We start from the raw sequence: 25,484 nt of genomic DNA on the forward strand, positions 1-25,484 counted from the left end.
TATGTAGTAAGTTATATAACGGGTATAAAATTGACGCCGCTTCTAGACCTTCTTGTTAGACCTAAAAATGATTGTAATTGTGTGACATTTTCTGGTTTGGAAACCTCAAAAATGGCCTTGACCTTATCTGGAGATTTCCGCACTCCGTTCTTATCGATGATGTGACGTAAATAACATAGCTCGTGCTTAAAAAATCACATTTTGAAGCTTGTATATAGTTAACCCTGCGTCTTCTAGACGTTGTAATACAGCTGTTAAACGTTGTTTATGCTGTTCCTCATCTCGTCCGGTACATAAGACGTCGTCAAGTAGGCAGAGGCGGCGTAAGGTGTGGGCGGTGTGGGCCACCGCCCACGGCCTCGCGGTGCAAAGGGCCTCGCGTCTGACAGCCGAAAATAATTCAAGTGATTATTTATTTCATATTCCCTTCTTCTTGCACCACCAAAGGGCCTCGCAAAATATACCTTGCCCACATTAAGTTTAGGTCTTGCGCCGCCACTGCAAATAGGAATACTATGCCTTCTAACCCGGATAATAAACATCCCATCTTCGTCGCCACTGTTATATATGTCAAGGAGTAGGACTGCGTCAATTAAACCACGAGGCTAGTTACACACAGATTTAATAGAACGCCCACACGTAAACGCTTAACTTAACTACATATATAACAAATACAAAATTAAAGTTTAGTGACTGGGATGCTATTGGTAACAGGCAGTCCTCATACTTACGGCATATTAGGTTCTCGAAATACGCGACGTAAATCGAAACGATTTAAGTCGAGACATATTTTTCAGAATATCAGTCGAGACATTCAAAATTAAAAAGATAACTGAATTTATAACAAAGTATATCCATACCTTATTATCTAACTTAACATTATAAAGTAAGAAATAATTATATAATTATGTACTTATGAAATTGCAAGTTATTTCTGGTATTTGAATGTTATTAGTTTTAATACTAATGATAAAACTTTAATAATTAAAATATGTAATGAGAAATAATAAATTAAACTTTTGGCTTAAGAGGACTACATGAGCTAAACGCAAGTTGTATAATACATAAAAGTTTATGATCCAATGCAGTAAACAAAATAAAAAATATATGATAATCTTCAGGATATATGCTAGTTAGATAGTGTTTTGAAAACGTGATATAATTAATTTGATACGATACAAAAAATCACAAAGTTACCTCTAAAAAAATCTTTTAACGAATAAAAACTATTCATACTTTCATACTAATATCCATACTTATATACTTATTTATACTTATTAATATAATAAATGCGAAAGTAACTCTGTCTGTCTGTCTGTCAGTCTCGCTTTCACGCCAAAACTACTGGACCGATTTAAATGAAATTTGGTACACAAATAGTCTAGAGCCCACTAAAACTATAATCGGGTTTCCACCATGCCGTCGAGTGGTGAGGCAACGGGATCGCCAATGGTATACAATCGCGGCCCCACCAGCGGCAGAACGGCTGAATACATGGAACGCGCGCCTAGTGCGCGCATTCCCCCTCATCCTCTATGTTGGAATGTGACGAATTCCCCCGAGTCCGCCACTGGAGGCTGGGCGTCACCGAAGCTGACACCCTGCGGCGGATAAGATGGTTGGCTCCGCCGCTGACCGCCGGTGCAAAACACCTGGGAGGCTTGAGTAGCGAGCCCTCCCACTCCCTCCTAGCCAACGAGGCCACTCACATGATCCGCCCTGCCGAATCAGAGACGTACCAGGAGCAGCCCCGCGGCATCCCTCCGCGCCAGTCTTAGCCGCGGCCGACGAGCAAGCTCAAGCCGGCCCCGTTGCCCAGGGTATACCACCAGGTGACTGACATGTACCCCACATATAATACATCCACAACATCTCGTCACAGTTACAAGTATTTTAAAACGTCATTTTTTGGACTACTAGATATTTTCCGTTTCCCATCCCTAGCCCGTCTGTCAAAAAGATCAAGCTATCTTGTATGGGGTATAATTTATATACAAGCTAACCAAACTAATCTAAATATATCCAGTCTAAGCGGAACCCTATTTAGTATGTCTGACTACATCAATAAGAGCTCAACTTAAATTCTGAATCTTCAAATCTACATTTATTTTAACTTTGTGTCCAACTTAATAATCATCACGGTTTAATAGACTACAGTTAACCAATGTTTCAACCAAATCAATTTGACGATATTATTTTTTTAATAAATATTTAGATGTTGGTTTTTTTTTTTTAAATTTAATATATCTGTTTTCTTTGTGAACCGATATTATTAAAACAAACAATCACTAGGCTATATGTTACCCCAAGGTTACTACAGCACACCCGTGAAAACCGAATCCAAATCGGTTAAGCCGTTTCCGACATTATTGGTAACAAACGAACAGATAAACAGACAAACATTTTAAAAATAATATTTATGTGATCTATTGCGTAAATAAATACCCCCTGTAATATACCAATAAGGTTAAAACTAAATGTCTATTTTTTTTGTATAAAAAATATAAATCATAATAATGTTTAATCGAATCAGTTTTATTTCATAATCATTTTCCATTATGATTGATCTTACTTCGCTCTGTTTGGCGCCAACTATTAGTCAGCCATTAGTGCAAAGGCTTGCCGGTTTTTTCGATTGAGTAAGTGTGTGCGTGCAATTTTCAAGGAAACTTAGCTCTTGTAGTCTTGTAGTAAAGATTTGGCGAAAAAGCCAAATCAGTGGTACGATCCATGGCATCCGTACTAGTAAATGTTTTCAATGAGGGCAAGAAGTGTAACCGACTGAGGGTCGACAAAGCCCTCATGAACGACTTCGGAGCTATAGTAATGGCGTCACGGTTTTCCGGAGCAGGTGAGGCTGTCCTCATTGTAGATATCCACTAGTTGACTTATATCATCGCGTACGCCACTCGCGAGGTCTACCGTAACATTTTCTCCGCTAGCTCCATCATTCACTCCCTCAAAATGGATAGGTTCACTGATGCCAACATACCATCTGACCAAGCCCGATCCATATATCTGATCTATATGCACGAAGAAAATAAACTCCTGATGGACCAGGGATACGGAAAAAGTGAAGGGTCGCGCATCATGACCATCCACGAATCTCAGGGATAAACCTTCGTCAATGTTATCATAATCCAATCGAAGCAGGAGAGGCTCCGTATTTACGAAAGTGTTCTTCACACAGTTTTGGCTAACACTAGACACACGAACACCGGTACTGAAGCCATCGGCAGATTCATCGGTCGAGCAGTGGGTGCCTCAGAAAGGACCATCCTAGAGCTCAGCCTTAGGTCACAAGTCGTCGTTGCGCCTGCAAAAGTCGCCATGTGGTTTTTTTCTTATTTTTAGATTCTTATGCCGTTTTAATCGTTATTTCTTAAATCTATATTTTTTTTATATAATGTGTAAAAATTGTTGTTATTGTGTGTAAAGAGAAAGTAAATTTATATTAAACAAAGAAAAAATAAATATTATAAATGCATATGAATGCATATTTAAAAAAAAATTAAATCAGTGAGGGCCACGTCTTTCAAGGAGAAAGACGAGCCCCAACTTCAGCGAAGATCTGTTGATACTTAGTAAATAAGAAAATATACCAAAAAAATTGTTCACCTAACTAAAATTAAAAAGTGAAAAAATGCACGGGCAACTGAAACCCTGTGGATGATGTTTAACTAAAAAAAAAAACTATATATAGAGTAAATAGTAACTGAACAAGACTAAGAAGTCAAAATTAATAAGTATACGGTCTTAAATTAAATACTTAAAATACCAAAAATGTTTTCATAATATGATTCGATTTGTATAATATAATGGTTGGTCGGTGGAAATTTAAAAGACAAAGTGGTTACTGTGAGTTAGCCTAAGTAGATAGGTACATAGTATACGTTATAGCAGTTTTTTAGAACTTTAACGAGGAACAATTCAGCCATATAGTATGATCGTAGAACAGGGCGTACGCCCTGGAAGTACGCCCTTTTATAAAATTTTATTGCTTTGTTTTGTTTGAACATTTTTATCAATTACTGTAAAATTGTAACATTAACAAAATAGGTACCTATCATTATATCATTGTCAACATTAAATATGCAACAAATCCAGTTTTAGGTATCTTATTAATCAAAAATAAACAATGTAAAATAAATATTTAAGTGAATATTTTTTAAATATTCTACATGTACAGATACGCCAATACCATAGCGTTACCAAAAAAAGCTGGATAGGTATTGTCAATAAATATTTCAGTCGATAAATTAGAATTTGTTTATTTAAATCACCAAGAATGAGCAAAATATAAGCGAATAAGATATAATCGCTTTAAGTAGTGATAACATATACTATCGTAAATTAATTTTGGAAAGTGTTGTTTCTATTCTATGAGAGAAATGAAATAACAATACTGAGTTATGGGCAGCAGTTGTATACGGGTCAACCTCTGTAGTTCAAAGGATAGCATGTTGGTTTTATGTCTTTGATGTGTTTCCAAGGTACTTCATATATTTCTGAATAACACTCTAACAATTCGACTGGATAATTTATGACACATGGGGGATTCACTGGTTTCATTTGTTTATCGACAATACAATTTGTCGCTGCGGCAAGGAAATTTAGTTTTGTTATCAATCCAGCAACAACTTGGGTCCTTACCCTCTGTACTTTCCACACCTTATAAAGCCGATGAGATCCATTGGTTTCTAAATACTTCTTCAGTGATTTTTCAGACATTACTTTGTAATTAGATTTTAGCGGATCCTGTTCAGTATCGCCGCCTACAGAATGTTCCTGAAATTATATATAATAGAACAATCGTATTATAAAATCTTCCGTTCATCAATGTTTGCGATGTTTATGTAATAATAACTTTTTATTTTTATTTTAAATTCATAATTAAATATAACAACAATGAATAAGTTGATATTAATAAAATTCAAAGGGAAAGGAGGCCTTCGATAAGTTGTGGGATATATAAAAGCTGTTATTTTACACAGCCACTGGCTTGCCACATCCAAAATTTACCATTTCTGGTAATAACTACGAAGAGTACCAAGCAACCCCAGAGTGCGAGGAGGTGACTGACATATGGATCCGTCGTGTTATTGGGTGGGTTACCTACTATAAACAAGTGGTCTTTTCAGCTGAAACACTAGCATCTGTGTACCGATATCGGAAAGGCTGTGGTGACTAATTATTATGCGTCATATTCAATCTATTCTCAAAAATATTTTAATTCGAATTGTTCTTGGGAAGGCGACGGTTCTCGGAGTCATGGGATGCACCGATCGTGATTTCGATGATTTCGTGCGTGACATGTCTACCAAAACTTGATACAATTCATTTTTATACGATCAATATGATAATGTTTTTGAGATAAACTAAGTAGTTTATTTCAAACTATACTAACTATATTTACTTTTACATTGCTTACCCTTCTGTTGTTATTATTCCCCAAACAACAATGAATGAGTAAACATTGAATCAATGCAATAAAGACCCTCATATTAAAATATTATGTGCAAGATGCAATATATAGCGTTATTCGGTCAATGCCCGTTCAAAGAATAAAAAATAATTGAAAGATCTACGACTTATATAGATGGATATTTATGCACAAATAAAAAATACCAATATTCATTAATGCGATAAAAATAATATAAATTTCGTAGGCATATAAACTTAATACAGCAAATTGGTCAGGGTATGATTTGGTCTATTTGGGTACATCTACGTAAGTAATTTACTAATTACTTTTTACGACTTTCACACCACCATAAAAGGAATTGATATGTACAATAGTATAAAATAAAAATAGGATATAGTCATTTCACAAGGATTTCACACAAAATATGATAATTAATATGTTAGGGTTATAGCAATTAGTAAAAATAGTATCTATTTAATAGGCTATCATTGTAGTTCGGCGGGAGGTACAATCATAGAATTATAAAAAAAATACTTTTTTGATATTCAATAATATTCGGTTAAATTTACCTGATGCATAAAATATTTATTTGGCTTCTCTTGTCATTGAGTAGGTACCTATTGGTTTCGCAGGTACTTACCGGTTGCTTCGGTAGGTATCTGCACTGGATAGCGAGGCGGTAGGTGACACCCTGCTGCCACGAGTACGGCGAGCCTTCGGACACGGCTCGTCACACGCTGATGAGTGTGCCGCATGGGGGCCTCAGCCTCATTCCCTGGCGGCCAGTGTAGGCAGAGACCTCTCGCTACCGAGCGTGATAAACGCTATGATCGGCAACGAGAGTTGCTAGAAGGAGATGGTCAGAGGAAAATGTCATGTCGCAGAAAGAGGCAGCGGAGCAGAAGCATGAGAACAGTGCTGCTGACTTGCTTTACCGAAGAAGACCGGGGAGAAGACGTCTGCGCTATGCACACCTTCTCCTCCCGCCATAAGTGATCTGTACCCTGAGAACCCCGAGGATTTGGAGGACCGCAGAGTTTATATATTTGCCAGTATGAGTCTATGCCGGTGGACTCTATAATAATAGTTAGTGGATACTGAAATTAGTATATAAATAAGACAATAACATTGAGAACGACCTATACTCAAAAACATCCTCTTGTGACTGGTGCAGTACCTTGCGGTTTCAGAAGTGCCGATACTCGGCACAAGTGGGTACTTTCAAATATACTATCTGTTTCACACCTCTTGCCCCGACCCCTATCATGCGATAGAGACAGTTGCAATACATGTTGGTAAACACCGACATTTCCTTTTTAAAAATTTTCAACCCCTAAACTTCTACGAAATGATACAATTAGGTCTCATTAGATTTAGTACACTATAATCTAATTGTATACGTTTTTATTTTTTTGTAATTAAACTAAACTGTAGTTTAATTTTAAAAAATACAGTCACATTGGTTATGTACAAACCACTTATCAGATATTCTACCGCCAAACAGTAATACTTAATATTGTTCTATTCCGGTTTAAAGGATAAGTGATGCAGTATAACTGCGGGTACAAGGGACATAACATCTTAGCTCCCAAGGTTGATGGCGCATTGGTATGATGTAAGGAATGGGCATTATTTTTTACAGCGCTTATGGGTGCTGGTGACCATTTTCAGGTGGCCCAAGTACTTATGCAACCTACCTATTACATAAAAAGTCCACAATAAAGATATTTAGATGCTAATAACTTATATCGTACCTACTCAACATATTATTATAATAAAATCTTACGTACTCAGTTCTTCATTATATCTACAACATTACATTTATGAAAATTAGACTATATTTACAGAAGTAAAAACTTTATCGCTTTTTGTGTGTAAAGTTACAGCTTCACAATCCGCTTAACTCTCCGGTCATGTCAGATTTGCCGTCCTAAAAGATTATGAGACTGAGGTAAGAGCGAAACCGTTGCGTTTGTGCACTTACCTGTGCACTAAAATGTTAGATCCTGTGCAGTAAGCTAGTCTCACTTGATTTGTATCTCTATATCATCATCGATACAAAGTTTATTTAGTAGACAAACTTGTATATTTTTTTATTAGATATAGTTCTACTGTAAACGATTTCTTTAGTTACACTGGATTAAGAAACAATATAGAATACAGATAAAATAAATCAATTTTCTATACATATTTTTTTCGGTTAAAAGCATAGCATAACATATAAGTATGAATTTTCTTGAAGGCCATAGATAATAGTAGAAATATAGGATATTATACTAATATATTGTTTTATACTAACAGGTTGTTTTTTGTATGTTTTCTTCGGGCTTAACGCAAAAAGTACTTTTATTTATTTATTTTGATAAAGATTATTTACTTTGTGAAAATGTAACTAGAGTAGTTATAGTTATTGTAAATTGTTTTTTTTTTTTTTAAATCAATATGGTTATGTGAGTTATATATCTAATACAGATTGTTATTGAATTCATTGAGCTGTTTCGGAGAACTACATTTTTATTTATTGTTGTTATGAAAGTTTTGACAGCGTTCGCTTTAAAAGGTCTTGAACCCATGTACAAAATATAACAATATTAAAACACTATTTATAGCGTGTCGGTCATTAAACTATATACTGAAATAATATAAGGAGTTTTTGCTTTAAACTGGAAACAGCCCTTTAAAACATACTTGCACTGATTACAGTGCACAAGTCAACGGCGTACTCGCATTTGAGTAATGCTGCTGTGGTCAAAATGTGGCATCAGGATATTATGATATCGTTATAGTTATTAGTTATTATTTTTCCTTTTAATTTTATTCCTTTGTTATCTAGAACTACTTTTATTCACAAGATATGAATTGAATATTATGGCGAAATTTATCATTCCATAACTTCTGCTCCGATACGATCACTCAGAGTCATTATCGTAGCTAGGGACTGACAGATACTTAACTTTCAGAGGACGTACTTCACAGATACATAGTATACAATTAAAAGATTGTACTTATTTAGGATTGTAGGTTTACTCTACTTACGTTTACTAAATTGAGTAATGGCTGGACTTGAAAAAGGAGGTGGACTGGACTCTTTCAGTCTCTCTTCATCCCTCAGGGGGTAAAACGGGGCTAGGAAATTTGTGTTTTATAAATTTCGCGCGATTTCAGCTAGAAATATGTATAAATATAATAAAATGACATTAATTATTATGTGAATAAATAAATAAAAAAAGTAGTTAATATATAATGTGCAATTTATATATGTGAGATATAATATACATATGTACATAATATATCATCAGCCCTGTCTTCTATATATAGCAAACTCCTCATTCGTACCATCATTGCTATTAGAATTGATGTATTATTTTGTGTTATTTACATCTCACCAAAAACATTTTTCTGTAAAATAGCGTTAAGACGAGTACATATTGCTCACACTGTGAAAAAGTTATCAGATCTTATGGAGAGCCAAGCTACTAACTCTACACGCCCTAACCTAAGACTCTCTAACTCTCATCATTGCGTATAGCGTTCTGCGTGAATTAATGTCTTAAGTTAGGTAACTTAAGACTACAATTGTAGCTACAAACCCTATACTTTGGTCAAAATATGTGATGGCTTGACTACAAACAGACTGGTAAATGGTCCACCTGTTGGTAAGTGGTCACTACTGCCCATAGATATTGGTACCGTAAAAATGTTAACCACTCCTTAGATGGCTAATGCGCCACCATCCTTGGAAACTAAAATATTATGTTCCTTTTGTCTGTAGTTATACTAATTCACTTAAAGGTAAGTATTTGTGATTTAAACTTTGCAGGAAATAATCTAACTATGACGATTTATATAAAAAATAATTTAGTTCTAAATGCTTAAAAACCTAAATGCATACCGTTTGCTTTACTGAATGTAAGAAAGTAAAATTTCAGTTAACTTTAGCCATAGTGATCTAAATGTTACAGACACTACAGTGTTTCTAAGAATCACTCTACACCCAAAACTTCAGTGAAATCCTCATATATCGTCCCTAATAGGGAGACTCAGCTCGTCAGCCTATGCGGTTAGAAAAATTAGACAACTGGCTGATGTTGGCATTGGTCAATTTAGTATACTTTGGATACTTTCAGAGTATTATGTCTTACGGCATTTTGCTTTGGGGTAAACCTAAAGATATCGAAACTGTTTTCATTCTGCAAAATAGAGTTGTTAGGTCTATTTATAATTTTTTGGAATTCGAGACTCTCTTCGGGATTTTTTGATAGTGGATATACTTACAGTTGCTTTACAATATGTTTACAATGATATTACCTATATATATTCACATTAATATAAATCTTTTCGAAACATTGACGATCATTGTATACAAACGAGGAGGAAAGGTAAACTAATAACACCTAGTTTCCAACTTCGCAAAGCTAATTTTCTTGCTAAATTAATAGATGTAATATAATTTAATAAAACTTAAAAATAGCTTTTGTCTCTCACATATTTTTTTTTATTTTCAAGATTTATTTTTAGATTCAAAAAATATTCAAATGTATAATAAAATAATTGTTTATGGTAGCCATAACGTTTAATACAAATTTTAAGTCTGGCCACTTTGTGTAAAATATCTGACATAAAAAAAATATAATTACAAATGGCGTTTACGTAGAATAGACAGATGTGTTCACGGCCACGATGGGCGATGATTCTTTGATATTACGAGAAGATGGTTATATACGTATGATCTTTCCTGTTACTTCATTGACGTATCACAGTAATTTAAACATAATAATAGTGACGACTGATGAAGGCCGTGTACACGTTTTGGATGTTAACTCTGGTGTGATTCTTCAATCCTCTTGTCTATCAGCGGGTAAGCTTTCAATATTTTTTCTGTAATACAATTTCTCAATTGCTGTTTTTAAATACTAGTATTCCATAAGAAACAGATGTATAGGGTTTTGTGCTCGGTCTACCTTAATTATCCGTGCCCTACATTGTCTTACTTTGACAGCTCTCAGTAAACAATTCTGATTATATTGGATTGTTGCTTATCGCAAAACACCGGCTATCGGTGGACTAACGTATTTTCGTTATGTTTTTAGACGATGGGGGAATTTTGGGTGTGGAATACGCCTCAGGAGCCGACAGGGTTTTCGTCTGGGACAGTAGTGGGATCGGCGCCAGGACCGACTACAATGGTGTGTTACTCCTCCACACCGCCTTACAACGACCCCTGTTTTCTTCTCAGCCTGATAGCCATGTCAAAATTGAACTTGTCTTATCTGAGGTTGGTACTCCATTTATTTTAAAGATGCTTAAATTACAAAAAAATTGTCTTAATTTTTAGGTAGTTAGTACATATCCTATAAATTCCATTCAATGTTTAAAAGTGAATCATTTAATTAATCTTATTTATAAAATATTTTAACATTGGATAAAAATTCTATGTTAATATTTAACTGTAGTGCTTTGCAGTAATTCTACAAATATTAAAATGAAATTGTGATCAATCATTTTAGCAATGCGAGCATCAAAGAACAAGATTGCTTGTTACACAAATTATTATTTGCATTTACATAAATGGGAGACAATAAATGAGAATTTTGTCATAAAACTAAATGTTAAAGGTTCTAAGATGTTAATATTTGAAATAAGTTGTAATAGATATTGTATATTTTAATTACATCTTAGACTTTAAACACAGAATATGACTGTTAGCATTCGAATAATTATACATTTGCAATTTTTTTTATGTGCTTATATCAACTCTAGTATAGTATATTGCAAACAGCCTGTGCCCATGTATTGTTTAAATCATTACTTAAGAACTTCAAATGGAGCTTATGAAAGGAGTTTTTAAACATGAATTTGATTTATATTCAAGGATGCGACAAAAGATTATTATTTCAAAATATATATAAAATTTTACTAATTTAAAATATTTGAGTGAAGACTGTATGTCTATCAGCTCTTTCTGAACTGCTATTCCCAGAGCTAATTCAAAACTGTATGTCTACAATTAATCTTGGACCAAATATAGTTTTATTATATATTTTCAAATTATGTCTGTATTGAATAAATTTATTGCTATTGCTGAAGAGGAAATATGTTGATTATCTATTTAAAAAAATATTTTAGAAACTAATTCATATTATTTTATTTATTTGATGATCTCTTAATGCATAGCAATTATAACTTAAGTTTACAATTGATTTTGGTGAAATTTAACAATAAATATTCTTTATTATGTTAATTACTGTTTTTATAACTTAACTCTAATATTGTGAATTGTGAGAAATTATATGCCTATATGTATAGTTTTTAAGGAGCACTACAATAAACTTCAGTTTTAATTGTATTACATGACATTTTCTAGTTATAAGATTTTAAATTAACATGGTTATTTTTTTTTTTATTACTATCAGTATTTACAACGGGATATTTTATTTCACGAGAACAAGTCTCGTGAACAAGACATTCGTAGATTATGTCGAAATATCGAGCTCCACCAAATAAAAATAAAAAACATGAAACATATCCCGTTTTAAATACTGATAGAAATTTTCTAGTTATGTTTTAGTAACAATACTATAAATATTACATGCATTTTTAGTGTTAAAAATATTTTAAACTTTAGTATAAATTAAGTGGGTATTTTAACAAAATGTTATTTTTAATGTGTTTGATAGTTTTTATTTAATTTGTTTCAGCTTTACATTATTTAAAGTCAACTTAAGAGCCCGCGCAGGCCACCGACTTTATATCGGCTGATAGTTTGGTCGGGTTGGCCTGCTAGTACGCTCACCGAGCCAATTAAACAGTTCAATCGGTGATGAGTGCGCCAATCATGTGCATCCAACAGTCGGCCGACTATTCTTTAACTATTTCCTAGTTTCTAACCAACTGTTGAAAACAGTGGTCTCATCGTACCGCACAATGAAAATTAATATATTTTATTATTATGCATAGAATTGTTATTATTGCTCTTATACACCGGAGGAGGAAAATTAAAAAGAGAGCCCGAGAGTATTGGGTGGTTTTATCTTGGGCACTAAGTTCATTCCAATCAGGAACAACAGCTTCACAAACTTCCTCCCACAGTTTTTTCTTTACGTTTATGTCACAGTACCATTTGAGGTTTTTTTTATAAAGTGCAGGGCGTTGTTCGACTTCCTCGATCAAAGTTAATATCGAAGATTCCGCAATAAGTGATTGAGAATTGGGCGACGCCATTTTGCAAAACACTCGCCGCGGTCGACCATTCGCTGTCAAAGCTCGGAGCGAAGTGAACTATCGGCTTAGTCGGCCGACTGAAAAATCGTCGTGTGTGCGCGTGTGGTAGGGAGCCAATACTGATTGTACAGTCGGCCGATAGTTTGCCGATAAATTAGTTTGAATTGAATCGGGAAGCCCATCAAACTTGTTTATCGGCCGATACCAAATCGTCGTAGTGTGCGCACTTGCTTACATCTGCGTACTGATTAAGCAAACGACCAAACTATCGGCCGATAAGAAGTCGTTGGTCTGCGGGGGCTCTAATTGATCATGTAGATTATAATAGAGCTTGGATTTTGTTATTGTTAATTAAATTGTATTTGATTATTACATGAATATGCTTAATGAAAACAGTAAATACTGAAATTTATGCAAATTTATTATTGCAATATGACGATACATATGTGTGTAAGAGTTAACTACTTGAGAAAAGTATTGTTTGATATGGAGAGTTAGTCAATATGGTTGTGTCAGAATTTTAATGCATGTGTCCTGATTCCTATTTTGTTTACATTGATAGCTGAACATGAAATTATAAACACAAATGATAGACACTATGAGTGATTGGTGTTTTCCAAGACTTGAAGTTGTGATGTTGTGTATGTTGTGAATAGGCCTATTGAGATCATTTCTTATTTGTAACACATAACATGGTGATCCAATCACATTTAAATGTTAAAAGTATATGCTATTAATTGCAGGCTGTACTCCTCTACCAGTGTGTTCAAAGCCTGGACGCACATTCCATCGAGGGATTAACAGATTTTATAAAGGAACTCAAAAATGCACTAGACTCAAAACCAGTTAGAAAAGGCGTCAAAGCTCAAAAAGTATATTATAAAATTTATTTAAAACTTTTTAAAAATATATCTGTCTTTTACATAGTACTAAATATTAATATGATTGCAGTGGAGCACAGTCACAATGACTCTTTCACAATCAACTCTACGTCTGGTAATGTTTGGTGTGGTCCAAGAATTGAAAGGGCTAAGCAGGCGAGTACCAGCACTCGCTATTGCATCTGCTGTGGGCCAACGGGCTAATGAGCTCATGCCATGTACAAGAGATGAAGAGTCTAGGGCCTTGATGTACTCTGAGGCCGAAAGGAAGGAGACCTTTAAGAGGTGGCCACATATGGACTACAAGTTTGTATTCTGTATTATTTTTAATTTTTTGTATTTATTTCTACATAATACAAGTGAATCACATGTGTTGTGATTCTTAAATAATTCTTGTTTTTTACGGTTAAATGCAAAATGTCTGCTTTGTTAATCTAGTGGCTAGATATTAGGTCACAGATCTCAAGGTCCAGGGATGAAACACCCCAACCCGGGCTGATGAAAGGTTTTGTGTTTTTCAGTTGAAAAATTCTCAGTATTCCCAGGGTTTAGAAGTCATTGGTCCTGCGCTTGAACTTTTTCCGGTATTGTCCAATTTGCCGTCACATAGAATTATGAGAATGAGGAAATAGAGGGTGCGCCCGTGTTTGCACGCACACCTATGCTCTCTAATATGTCCTGCGTAGTTTCGGTCTCCCTTGGTATTGGCTACCGTAGCTGAAATGGTTCAAACCGACATCATAGGCAAATTATCATCAATTTGAACCTCTTCAGACTTTTTATAATAAACTTTATAATCATAAAACTAAAATTAATTTTGAAAAAAAAAGATAATTGTATTTCATATTTTATTTAAGTCAGTCAGTCATTCACAGGCTTGCTCGAGTAAGACCATAATTTAACCTGTATTAAATATAGATGGGCACTACCGGCACGGATGGCGCAGGCGGGCTTCTACCACCAGCCGTCCCCCAGCGGCGACGACCGCGCCATGTGCTTCACGTGCATGGTGTGCCTCGTGTGCTGGGAGAAGTCGGACGAGCCGTGGGTGGAGCACGAGCGACATTCGCCGAACTGCCCCTTCGTCCGCGGCGAGTACACGCACAACGTGCCGATATCGGTGAGTCGGAATATTTTATTTTATTAATGATCAGATCTTCAGGTACAGCCCTCCGTATTCGTGGGCAGTGCAGTTTTGTTGGATTAACGAGCTCCGAATAATTGGTATTGCTGGAGGACTGGTTCGCTATTATTATGAGAAGCTTGAATGCTCGATGATATTAATTTAAAATAGCTTGGCCGTTTTTACTTTGGAGGAACCTCTCACTTTTAATAATAAAGTTTTATTTAGTTTATACCCAAGTATTATAATATTCAACGTTACTGTGTGATTTATTTAAAGGCATGTAATATTCTATACTTAAGTTTTTCTTCTTTAATGATTTTTGTGTTAAATCGTGACAAGTATAGTACTTTAATATTTTATTCTGTTTCCCGTATAGCGGTTTTAAGTTAGTTAATGCGGCTGATCCATATTTTTATTACGAATAAATGATTTAACTATTTTATTTAGGATACAATGTGTTATTTTATGTAGTGTTGATGTAAGTTTTATTAGGACTTTTTCAAGTTTCTAAGTCAATTTATCAATATTGCGAGAGGTTTTTTTAAAAGTTGAACGCTGCATTCATTCGTTATGTACTGTGAGAGGTGTAAAATCTATATTTTTATTTTTTTCCTGCGCGTTTCATAAATCATTTTCATTTGGGTCTAAATAAATCCAGGTCCCTTTGAGTGTCCTTTATAATGTTATTGGGAATTGATTTGTGGAAGCAGTGGTAGCTAGAAACAGTATTATTAATTTAACAAATATTTGTTGTTTTTTTTTTGTGTAGATCACAAATGCAACAGCCTGTGCCGTTCCATGCCCTAACGTCCGTATTGTCTCAAAAGGAAACACAGGCGATTTAATAGCAACGGGAACAGTGGAAGGCAAAGTTAATGTTTGGAAATTCGACTGCGGTCTCAAACTTGTCAAGTTCATTCACCTCTCGCCATATGACTCCATCTTCAGTGGCATCTTGACCACAGATTGCAATAAAGTGTGGTCAGCGAGTTTAGAAAAGGACACTTGTAAGTAACTTTTATATTATTTTATTTATAGGATTCTTTTTTCCGTGTCTAATCTTTGGTTTTTGTCTTATATTATTAAATTTTATTCAGACCATACTTAACTTAAATATGTTCACAGAAAATTCTAATAGCTTGAAACTTGCTTTGAAAAACTTTATACTGATGTATGGATAGTTTTTTTAAATCGTATTTAAGTTATGAATTATGTCTGACGTTTTAAAATTTTTTTTCATTTGTTTTAGCCAACTACGGCATTGAACTTACGGCTATGGCGTTCGTTGGGATGACTTCACAACAGGAGGTTTACCCTCAAGCACAAAACACAGAAAGCACAGAGAAAGAGGCAACTACCAATAAAGCTAAGCCATCTTTAATCTGTGCAGTCACGATCACGCGAACAAATACCACACCCACGAACCAACCTATCAAGGAGGACTCGAGTAAAGCACTCTTCGATTCAGGAGCTCCGGATCGGTCCAAAGAAAGTATTCAGGCCATGAATGACGAGAACGAGGCGAAGAGTAACCTAGCGTCTACAAATAAAATGTTATTCTTGTTAACATATGACATTCACAGCTCCCTAGCTGGATCAATAACAACAGTAGTTCACACGTCAAATAGTAGCGGCAATTCAAAACCGGGGGGTAGTAAGAAAGTCTGCCTAGTAACAAGATCAGATTATGACGATCTTTGCCTTCAGTATTCAGATGAGGACACAGAACTTCCATCACAGTTCACGAACAGCTTAAAATGTATAGATGAACAAATAAGTAATATAATAAATTTGAACGCGTCATCCAGTAAAGAAGATTGTAAGATATGGGAGCCGAAGAAAATTAATTTTAATAAACATTACAAAGTATTACCTCCGCCTCCGCCAACAGCCCTCTTACCTGAGATACCGGAATCAGGGCAAGCTAGTGTCAAGGACGTCGTAAGCAAAATTTCACAACTTAAAAGTTGGAAAAGTGGACATTTGGAATCTGTGGGTACTAAAATCGTTGACCAGACAGATGCTGTTCATGGAGATCCAATAACTCAATACCTAAACATGACTGGAAATGGACCCTTGGAGATATCAGATTTGAAATGGTATGACGGTGGAGAGGGGACGGAAAAAGTTAAAGTGATGAATTTCGGAGAAGTCAAGGTCGGGGCTCAAACGGTCGTTAGTCATAGTAACAATGACGGGTTTGATAGTGATCCACCTCAAGAAGAGGCAGTGACGCAGGGAATAGCTGTTCAGTGCTTAAGTCTTCCATCCAAATTGAATCAAAGAGAAGATTGTAAAGTTACTCATCTGTTGCCAACAGAAGATAAAGAACATTTATTAGTAATCGTATCCAGTATCGATCCCGTTAAAGTCAAAGGCGAAGAGGAAACGGACTGCGATAGTGACTCTAAGATGGACGTTGACGAGGTTTCCGACCAACAAGATAAGACTGACAAATCAGACATTAAAGCTTATTTTATTCTTTATAAAATCAATAATAAGACCTCTATTTTTACATTAGAAGATAATCCTGTATCATTTAAAGAACTACCTTTCAATGAAAGTCCTGTTGATCTTTGTCTCTTGCCGGCTGACAAACATGATCAGTATTCCATCGCCGTGGTCGGTCTTGACGGTGATTTGAGACTCTACGGCTTACCTGACTTCAACATACTCACTGAGAAAAAAGTACCTAAGGGTCAGTTTACGTCAGTCGTATATTGTGCTTCCGTTGAACGCCTCAGTCTCTCGACAAAACATGGCGTTATTTATTTTTATGCATTAAACAATGGCGAGAAAGATTCTGGTAGTGACGGAAACGAAGATGAGTTGGCAAATTTAGACTTTGACATGCTGTCGAAAGCGCCGCGAGACGACGTTTCCGGTCCAGCGTCTCCGCCAGTGATTATAGCAAATAAACCTGAGCTAGATATGACTGATTTGGAAACACTTATGTCTCTCACAGGATTTTACGGTATGAACACTACTGTTCCATACAGTGCTGTAGTACCAGGGTTCTGGTGTGAGCTGTCACCTGCTCAAAGGTCCCGCTCCGAACATCAGAACAATAGGTCATGGCGTCTTCAGAATACATCCTCGACGTGGGACGAACACGTCTTAGAATTGACATTGCCTTACAGTGTATCGTTAGCGCACATTGAGTTCAGCTTCACGTTACATTCGGCGAGCTCTATCAACTTGCCAATAATACAAGTGACGCTATTGAAACAAAACTTGCACGGAATCGGTTACAAAAAGGACGCGTCTTTTGGCCAAAGGTCGGATTCACCTGTATGGTTTCCACCTGTAGACGCAGATATGTCTAATCTCGAGAACCCTATTAACAGTGAGGAATATCTGCAGGCGCATAACGCTGAGATTCTTGCAGGGCCACTCTTTCTATCTTCAGGACTAGATACGACACAACAGTCTGGTACGCTGATACTAACAAGTCCTCGTCTGTATCGAGCAAGAGGAAGAACGTTCTTGATCCACATTAAAACTTTATTTGATCCTGCTAAAGATATGGCTAAGGGTCCTATAAAATCAGGTGAAAGTACATCGAAGAAGTCTAGCTTTATTGGTTGCGATTGGCTCCATCAAATATCTATAACAGTTCGTTCTTGTCCTCATACTGACATACCACTGGAGAGGCAGCAGAGGATAGCGATGCTAGAGTCTAACAGCTTCTTGAATTCACTCTGCGAAATAGCTGTGAGTAAAGCAGATATAGATAAACGAAAAATTGCCCTGGATCTCATTAATTGGGTGATCTCGATTCGGCTTCAGCGTATGCGATTCGCAAAGTCCGAAAAGGCCAAAGACAAGGAAGTCCAGAGTCCGATTGAGACGCAGCAGTTGGAATGTATAGCTGTCATCGAGAAACACACGGATAGTTTAATCAAAAACAGCATTTTGTGCGGGAACAGAAGCTTTGCGAAAAAGTGTGTCAAAATCATGCTGATCACAAGCGAGTAAGTGTTAATATTGTTGAGCTTAACTTTTGTGACATTCCCCTATATTTAAAAGTAATATCTTTTTTCGAAATCAATATCTACACTAATTTCTATATCTTACATTATATCGAATATACGTCTCAGGGAACAAGATACAGTTTTAATAGTTAATTTGGCTCAGCTAAGCAAACCGTTGACGGCCCATAGAAATATTGATTACTAATTATGCTGCGGATGTAATTCTTAATCACGAGCGTCTATTTTCCTGCGAACAGGGGAGTGAAGGAGCTACCGAAACCTTGGAAGTCGATATTCGAGCAGACGCTAATGAGCAGCGTCATAGCTTGCATCCCGCTCGTGGGCGCCTGCGAGTCCCCGGGCGCGCTCAAGTGGCTCATGGCGCTCGCGCAGCACTGCACGTCGCGCGCCTTCGCGCCGGGGCTCGTGGCCAACGCCGTGGCGCTGCTGGAGCGCGCCGCGCGCTGTCTGCGCGCCCGCGCCGACCCCTACCACCACCTGCTGCGCGCCAGGTTCGGCCTGTACGGCCTGCCGCTGGAGCTGCGGCGCTTCGGCGCGGAGGTGCCCGAGCTGTGTCGGGGCGCCGGCGCGGCGCACGCTTCGCCGTGGACGTCGGCCGCCGACGCGCCACCCGGCACCGGCCAGCCCGCGCAGTCCGCACAGCCGCACCACTACCACCTCAAGGATCTGCTCAATTTGCCTCCCGATACAGGTACCACCGTCTCGTTATTTTTGACAATACTTTTTGTACAGTGGCGTTTTCAGTTGGTGCTACCTTCATTATTAACTAAATATTACTTACGTAAGCACTACTTATTATACGTAACGGTAGTATGGTTAACTTTGACTTGAATCAAGTATAGAGTTTCTTCCCTTTGTGTTAATTGCACAATTAGTTACTATAAAAACATAATTTTATCTAACCAAAGGACGATCCAATTAGATTAAATATGAATGACGCCTCGTGTGTCTCAGAGGGCGGCAAGAACGGCGGCGCGTGGAGCGGCGCGGGCGGGTTGGAGGCGGCGGGCGCGGGGCTGGGCGAGGCCACGCCGCTGCACGTGTCGTGCCACCTGGCGTCCGACGGCACCAAGCTGGAGACGGCGGCCGCGCGCCCGCCGCCCGCCGTCGTGGGCGCGCACTCGGCCGACCCGCATCAGGTCAGATTGTATTGCTAACGTGATTTTTGTTTTCGGAGATTTGAAGAGAAATATTTTGGTATCATTATGATATATTTTTGGAGAAGAGCACGGCTCTGCACGAGGAAAAGGTTGTTTATTTATATTATCTTACAATTTCAGCTCTGGACCGTGGTCAAGGAGGGTCAAATGAAACAATTCTCTCAGGACCCAGACTCTTTAGACGACGTCGAGAGTTCTTTGATGGAGTGCGATCCACAAGACAAACAAGAATATACCGATGAAAAATTGTTTAAGGTAATGTAATTTGATTTAAATAAACTAAAACTCAGTAAACATTGACGTTTCCTAAGTTTAATATCTCGAAATGTTACGACAAATATGAAAATTAAATAAAATACATATATAATATTATTATTATACCAGTTATAAAATTGTTTCCCCACATTACCTTCTGTTTTATGAAATTAACATAATGGGATTTTTTAAGAAAATAAAAAAAATATATTTTGATGTTGATGTTTCCGTGCAGGACGGGTCGTCGTGCGCACAGTGCGGCGTGCCGTGGGCCACGCTGGTGACGCGCGCGCCGCAGCACACGCTGGTGGTGGAGCGCATGCACTCGGGCGCGCGGCGCTACATCGTGTTCGACTTCGGCCACCTCGTGCGCCTTACCGACCTGGTAACTACCGCACCCAACTTTGATTTTGATTTGAATGATATGAATGTTAAAGCAGTATATGGCTAAAACCGGACGCTTGACAACCCTACACATGATGAAGCTACTTTTGACTATCTCCATTAATTTGCTTGCGAAAATTACACGGTAGACCAGTCCGTGTGGGTCGGTATTTCAGTACTTCTGCTGGAAATTATATTATATGCGCAAGGGAGGCATTGTCTACGTACATCAAGCCATTGTCTATAGGCTATCCCGTATAGAAGGTTAATTAACTATTAATAATTAACAGATTATCCCAAGTTGTTCTGACCTGGTGACGCTGTGCATCGATATTTGGTCGGTGGGCGAAGAAACCGATTGCGTGAAACTCGCCTTTGCTACTGACATCGCTACCAAGCACCTCGTGCTCACCGATATACAGCCGCCGCCGCTCTGCCGCTATATGAAGGTTTACTCTATTTATATGTAATATATATTGGCATATACCAAAATTTTCTCATATATATGATTGACATGTTATCTTTTATTTTGTTAACAAATAATAGTTCACTTTTAAAATATTATAATACAGAATAAATGCATAAATCAATAATTATCTCAACAGATAACAACAATAGGGCGGTATGGCATGTCGGCCATGAAATGCAAAATTCCTTTAGGCTGGTTTTACGGAGAAATCGCGGAATTTGCTAATGTGCAAGCGTCCATCAATGCGCTCAAGGCGCTCTACGAAGATTTGTCTTGTCGATTTAGGTAAGAAATGCTTAAACATTTTGTTGGTGACCGCTATTTACAATCAATTAGCAAGAGCTAGTTTCAACTTTAGAGACTTTACTTTTAAAATGTCTTAATATGAAAATTAAATGATTACTTATAATATATATAATAACTACTGTAATATGTATTTAGATCGTTACAGAGCAAATTTAATCCATTTTCACATTTTATAATACAGACTTTTTTCAGAAATGTTGTAATTTTTATGTATATTTTGAAATTAAATGTTTTTTTTTTTTTAGATTGGCCACTGGTAAGCTGATGGATTTACTTAATCCATACTTGGACCTTTATAACGGTAACGCGGCTCACATGATGGCTTACCTCAACCAACCTAATGAGTCTGATCCGAAAGTGATCGCCGCTTACCAAGAATGTATGGAACTGCAGCAGCAACTTCACAACTGCACCAATATATTGAAACGATTACAGAATACACCTGAGTTCAACAATAAAGTTTTGGAGGCAATCAAAAAGGGGGTCGTTTCGTCAGAAATGCTATTAGAAAGGGCCGCAACTGATAAGCTTCGAGTAATCATAGAGAATATCATCGACTTGCTATTGTACTTCCTTTTCCAAATGAGTGATGTGGTAAGATACATTTTCATAATTTATATTTTGTTTAACAATCACGTATGTAGTGAATTCGATTTTTATGTAACAACGATGTTGGTATTGCAGCAATACGGCGCAGTGAGCGGCGAGTGGTGCCGCGCCGTGGCGCCGCTGGCGTGGGAGAGCGGCGGCGCGTGCGCGGCGGGCACGGCGGCGCTGCTGGCGCGCGTGTGCGGCGCGTGGCGCTGGTGGGGCGCCCTGCTGGCCGACTCGCTGGCCACCGCCTTCGCACACCGGGACTCGCCGCCGCATCCGCTGGATAGGTGCGGCCTTGCGAGCTTATCCATAATGTTATTTTTTCTTAGAAATACTTAAGAGACTTTTCTTTTCGTTCGTTTAAATCGGTAGTTCCCAAACTTATTTTTCTCGAGGACCACTTTCAAAATTTTACTGGTTTCGGTGGACCCCCAGCTGCTACATTTCTACCACATTCTTAAAGTCACCAAAAATAAAAATTGTGTCGCTTCTGACTTCTGTCCCTATATTCCGATAGGTAAAATAAAAACGAAAAATGGTACATTTTATAACACTTTATTTATTAAAAGAATAGAATTACAAGAAAAAAATAATAAGGTAATAAAGGTTCAGGTCATAATTTCAATTAATGGGAAGGATGTATTTGATGGAGTGTCAGCAAACGATTAATGTTTGGCTTTATTTTTGTGAGCAATAACCGTAAATCGCACCGCTTTTCAATTTCCCAAGAAAAGCCGAAATTATCCCCTTTGTTTTTATTAAATTCAGGCTGTCACCTTGTAACTGCAAGTTAATATCATTAAATTTTTTAAACAAATCTGTCAAATACGCAATGTCTGCTTTAAATTTGATCAAGTTTCCTTTTAAATCTGGATCTCTAATACGGAATCGAAAACAGAGTAAAATCTCGTTAAGCATGCACCTTTCGACAACCAGTGTACTTCAGTATGTAAGAGCAGTCGTGGGAAGTCTTCATCATTTTCGTCGCACAATTGAGCAAATAAACGCGTATTCAATGCATTGCTTCTGATTTTGTTGACAGCTTTTATTACAAAATGAAGAGATTGGTTCAACCTGTCACTTAAATGTTTTTCCACAAGATGTTGTCGGTGGATTACGCAATTAATAGCTGTAAGTCCTGGTATAATTTTTTGAGATGACTTATAAACCCACGATATCGCCCGACCATTGCAGAAGCTCCGTCTGTTGCCATTGAAATCATGTTTGTAAATGAAATTGATACCTATTTTATCAGTATGACACCTTTTTAGATGATCTTCGAGCTTTGATGGTTTCATAGTCATTGCTCAAAACTTCGTTGCATAATAGGCACACGGGCAATTGTTTGTCAGCCACTGATGGAACAAAACCATATTTCAAATAATCGACACTATATTGTCGACATTTTTTCTTTGCTGTAGCCATGTTTCGTGTCAGTTACCTTACCTGTAAAAAAAAAATGTTTTAATAACCAAGATTTTTTCTGAATATAGGTATCACACCGCAGCCTTTGTCATGACGCGGAAATAGAATTACAGCTTGTAAAGGGACCAACTAATAAACCGCTAAGACAAATACAGACCTTTTCACAAAACGGTATCAATTTTAAAGTACCTAATTTACCACTAATTTTTAATAGTACAAATAAAAATTGGTGTACTTAGTATCGAATACTGATCATATTTGTGTGTGAAAAAATAAAAGTCGAAATCCCAAAATTGTCCATAAAAACGATAACTAACATTTCATCAAATCAATGAGTTCACGCACTCCATGTATTTGCGTATTTTTTTGTCTGCGGCTTCATTGTTAAAACGTGACAAACTGGCATCGAAGCTCAAGCCCTGCCCTTTTCCCGTAGCCCGCGCACCGCTCGCTCTTTCCGAAAAGGAATAGTTTTGATAAAATAGTTACTTCAAAATCAATTTAAAATGATTGTGAAATTACTGTTTTATAAAATTAGTAGTTATTTTGCAAGAAAAATTACAAAATTAAATTCGGACTTTTTAGAGAGGTAGTGCTCTCGTGAAAAAACAATAGAATATAACGTGCTGTGTTTGTCTTAAAATCGAAAGAGGACAATTAAAATATCTGTAAGTTACTAAGTTGCCTATCTATACAAACAGTTGTGATCAACCGACTAGTACACGTAAACAAAATACTTGAGTACTATAACAAAAAAAAGGTACGTACTTACTACTTACGGCACTAGCAAACACTGATATAAATTTTCTCACACCTTTTTTTTCAAAATTCCGGAAACAAATAAATGAGTTTGCCTTTGGCATCAAGTATTTATAGTGGTGATCAAGTTCATGTCTGAACAAGCATTAAGCTTTGTCGGGCTGATAGCGCTTTGCAAGTCTGTACACGAAATTGTACGTAATATCGAATACGCAAGTTTGGACAAGTAACAGTCGCTTGCCTTATTAAAATATTATCTGCTTAGTTAGGTACTTAAAACAATGTTGGTAGGTCCTTATAAAAACTATGCTTACATTTTTGCTCTTTACTATCAAAAGCAGATAAATTTTCGTGGACCTCCATTAACATTTTATGGACCCCCATTTTTTATTCACGCCTACGTAGACCCCCAGCAAGTCTCCCGTGGAACCCTGGGGGTCCACCTGGACCACTTTGGGAATCACTGATTTAAATAATCAAATCTCTGATAAACTATTTAAAGTTTTTTTTATTTCGCAGATGTCTAGTGGCAGTGATGTACATGGCTCGAAAGAGTATGTATGCGCACGGCAACAACGGCGGTGGTGTGACACACGCGTTATGCTCGCGTACACTGGAGCTGCTGCGTGGGTCGCGACCTCAGCCGGCGCTTTTGGCGGCGCTGCTGACCGCTATCGCCTCCGTACTAGACGCCGCCGTCGCCGCTACCACGCCACCGCCCACGCAGAGAAATAACCGGTAAGTTTTGCTAATTCAGATATTGGTAACTTTTTAAGAAGAAGTATTCTATTTGTTAAAAGCAATTATAAAGAAGTACTGAATAATTATATATATTTTTTAATATTCTCTGACTATGATTAAAAGGTGGGACTGGGTAGCCGGTGGTAGAGCTCGTCCGACTCCAACAGATAGCACTACACCTTCGCCTCGCGCCGTTGAAGGCAAACTGCATAGGCGCAAGTTGCATAAGAAGCTACTTCATCAGATGCAGGAATTGGAGGCCTCACGCCGAGGAATTCAAGTGGCGCTTGAGGAACAGCAGGTAAGTTTATTAACATAGACCTATATTATCATACAAAGGTCATTTAAAAAAATATTTGAAACTGCGTAATATTAATGTTGTGTCTAAAAAGTATCGATTGCATAATCGAATAAATACATCACTTCAGCGCGCTCGCCTCAGCCTGAAAGCGCGTATGGCAATGATGTGCAAGCGCAGCAGCGGCCCGGAAGGCAGTTCCGGAGCCGGCCCCGGCCTGGCCAGCGCCTGCAACAGTCGGGCGGACGAAGGTGCGCGCCTGCTGAGCCCGGCGCTGGGCGCTGCACTGGCACATGCACTTGTCACGCACATGCTGGCCATGGATTCCACGCTGCTGGCCGACCATCTCCTGCTATGCGCCAAGGTACACGAATTACATTTTATTATAATATTGTTATCATTGTATCATGTCGGATAATCGACCTGCGAATCATTTTGTCGTACG

At 37.5% G+C, this 25,484-nt stretch overlaps 1 protein-coding gene and 1 long non-coding RNA gene across 2 annotated transcripts in view; one reads left to right on the forward strand and one right to left on the reverse strand.

Annotated features, from left to right (window-relative positions):
* Positions 1-4,255: 4,255 nt before the first annotated feature.
* LOC113397066 (uncharacterized) lies at positions 4,256-5,575 on the reverse strand. Its single transcript, XR_010309438.1, has 2 exons — positions 5,432-5,575; positions 4,256-4,788 (listed from the first exon to the last, which is right to left on the reverse strand). It is a non-coding gene; the product is annotated as an uncharacterized LOC113397066 (long non-coding RNA).
* Positions 5,576-10,048: 4,473 nt separating this feature from the next.
* Positions 10,049-25,484, forward strand: part of Bruce (BIR repeat containing ubiquitin-conjugating enzyme) — a 34,705-nt gene continuing 19,269 nt past the window's right edge. The window contains exons 1-18 of the mRNA XM_026635216.2: positions 10,049-10,283; positions 10,516-10,700; positions 13,390-13,518; positions 13,598-13,833; positions 14,446-14,647; positions 15,423-15,660; positions 15,903-18,627; positions 18,885-19,339; positions 19,603-19,787; positions 19,929-20,063; positions 20,299-20,448; positions 20,738-20,896; positions 21,053-21,201; positions 21,468-21,816; positions 21,907-22,103; positions 24,520-24,738; positions 24,865-25,042; positions 25,170-25,403. Of these exons, the coding sequence (XP_026491001.2) occupies positions 10,106-10,283; positions 10,516-10,700; positions 13,390-13,518; positions 13,598-13,833; positions 14,446-14,647; positions 15,423-15,660; positions 15,903-18,627; positions 18,885-19,339; positions 19,603-19,787; positions 19,929-20,063; positions 20,299-20,448; positions 20,738-20,896; positions 21,053-21,201; positions 21,468-21,816; positions 21,907-22,103; positions 24,520-24,738; positions 24,865-25,042; positions 25,170-25,403 (6,303 nt within the window). The 5' untranslated portion in view covers positions 10,049-10,105. The remainder of the gene's footprint in view (positions 10,284-10,515; positions 10,701-13,389; positions 13,519-13,597; positions 13,834-14,445; positions 14,648-15,422; positions 15,661-15,902; positions 18,628-18,884; positions 19,340-19,602; positions 19,788-19,928; positions 20,064-20,298; positions 20,449-20,737; positions 20,897-21,052; positions 21,202-21,467; positions 21,817-21,906; positions 22,104-24,519; positions 24,739-24,864; positions 25,043-25,169; positions 25,404-25,484) is intronic.

This window comes from Vanessa tameamea, chromosome 19, assembly GCF_037043105.1.
Source record: "Vanessa tameamea isolate UH-Manoa-2023 chromosome 19, ilVanTame1 primary haplotype, whole genome shotgun sequence".
Taxonomy (NCBI): Eukaryota; Metazoa; Arthropoda; class Insecta; order Lepidoptera; family Nymphalidae; genus Vanessa; species Vanessa tameamea.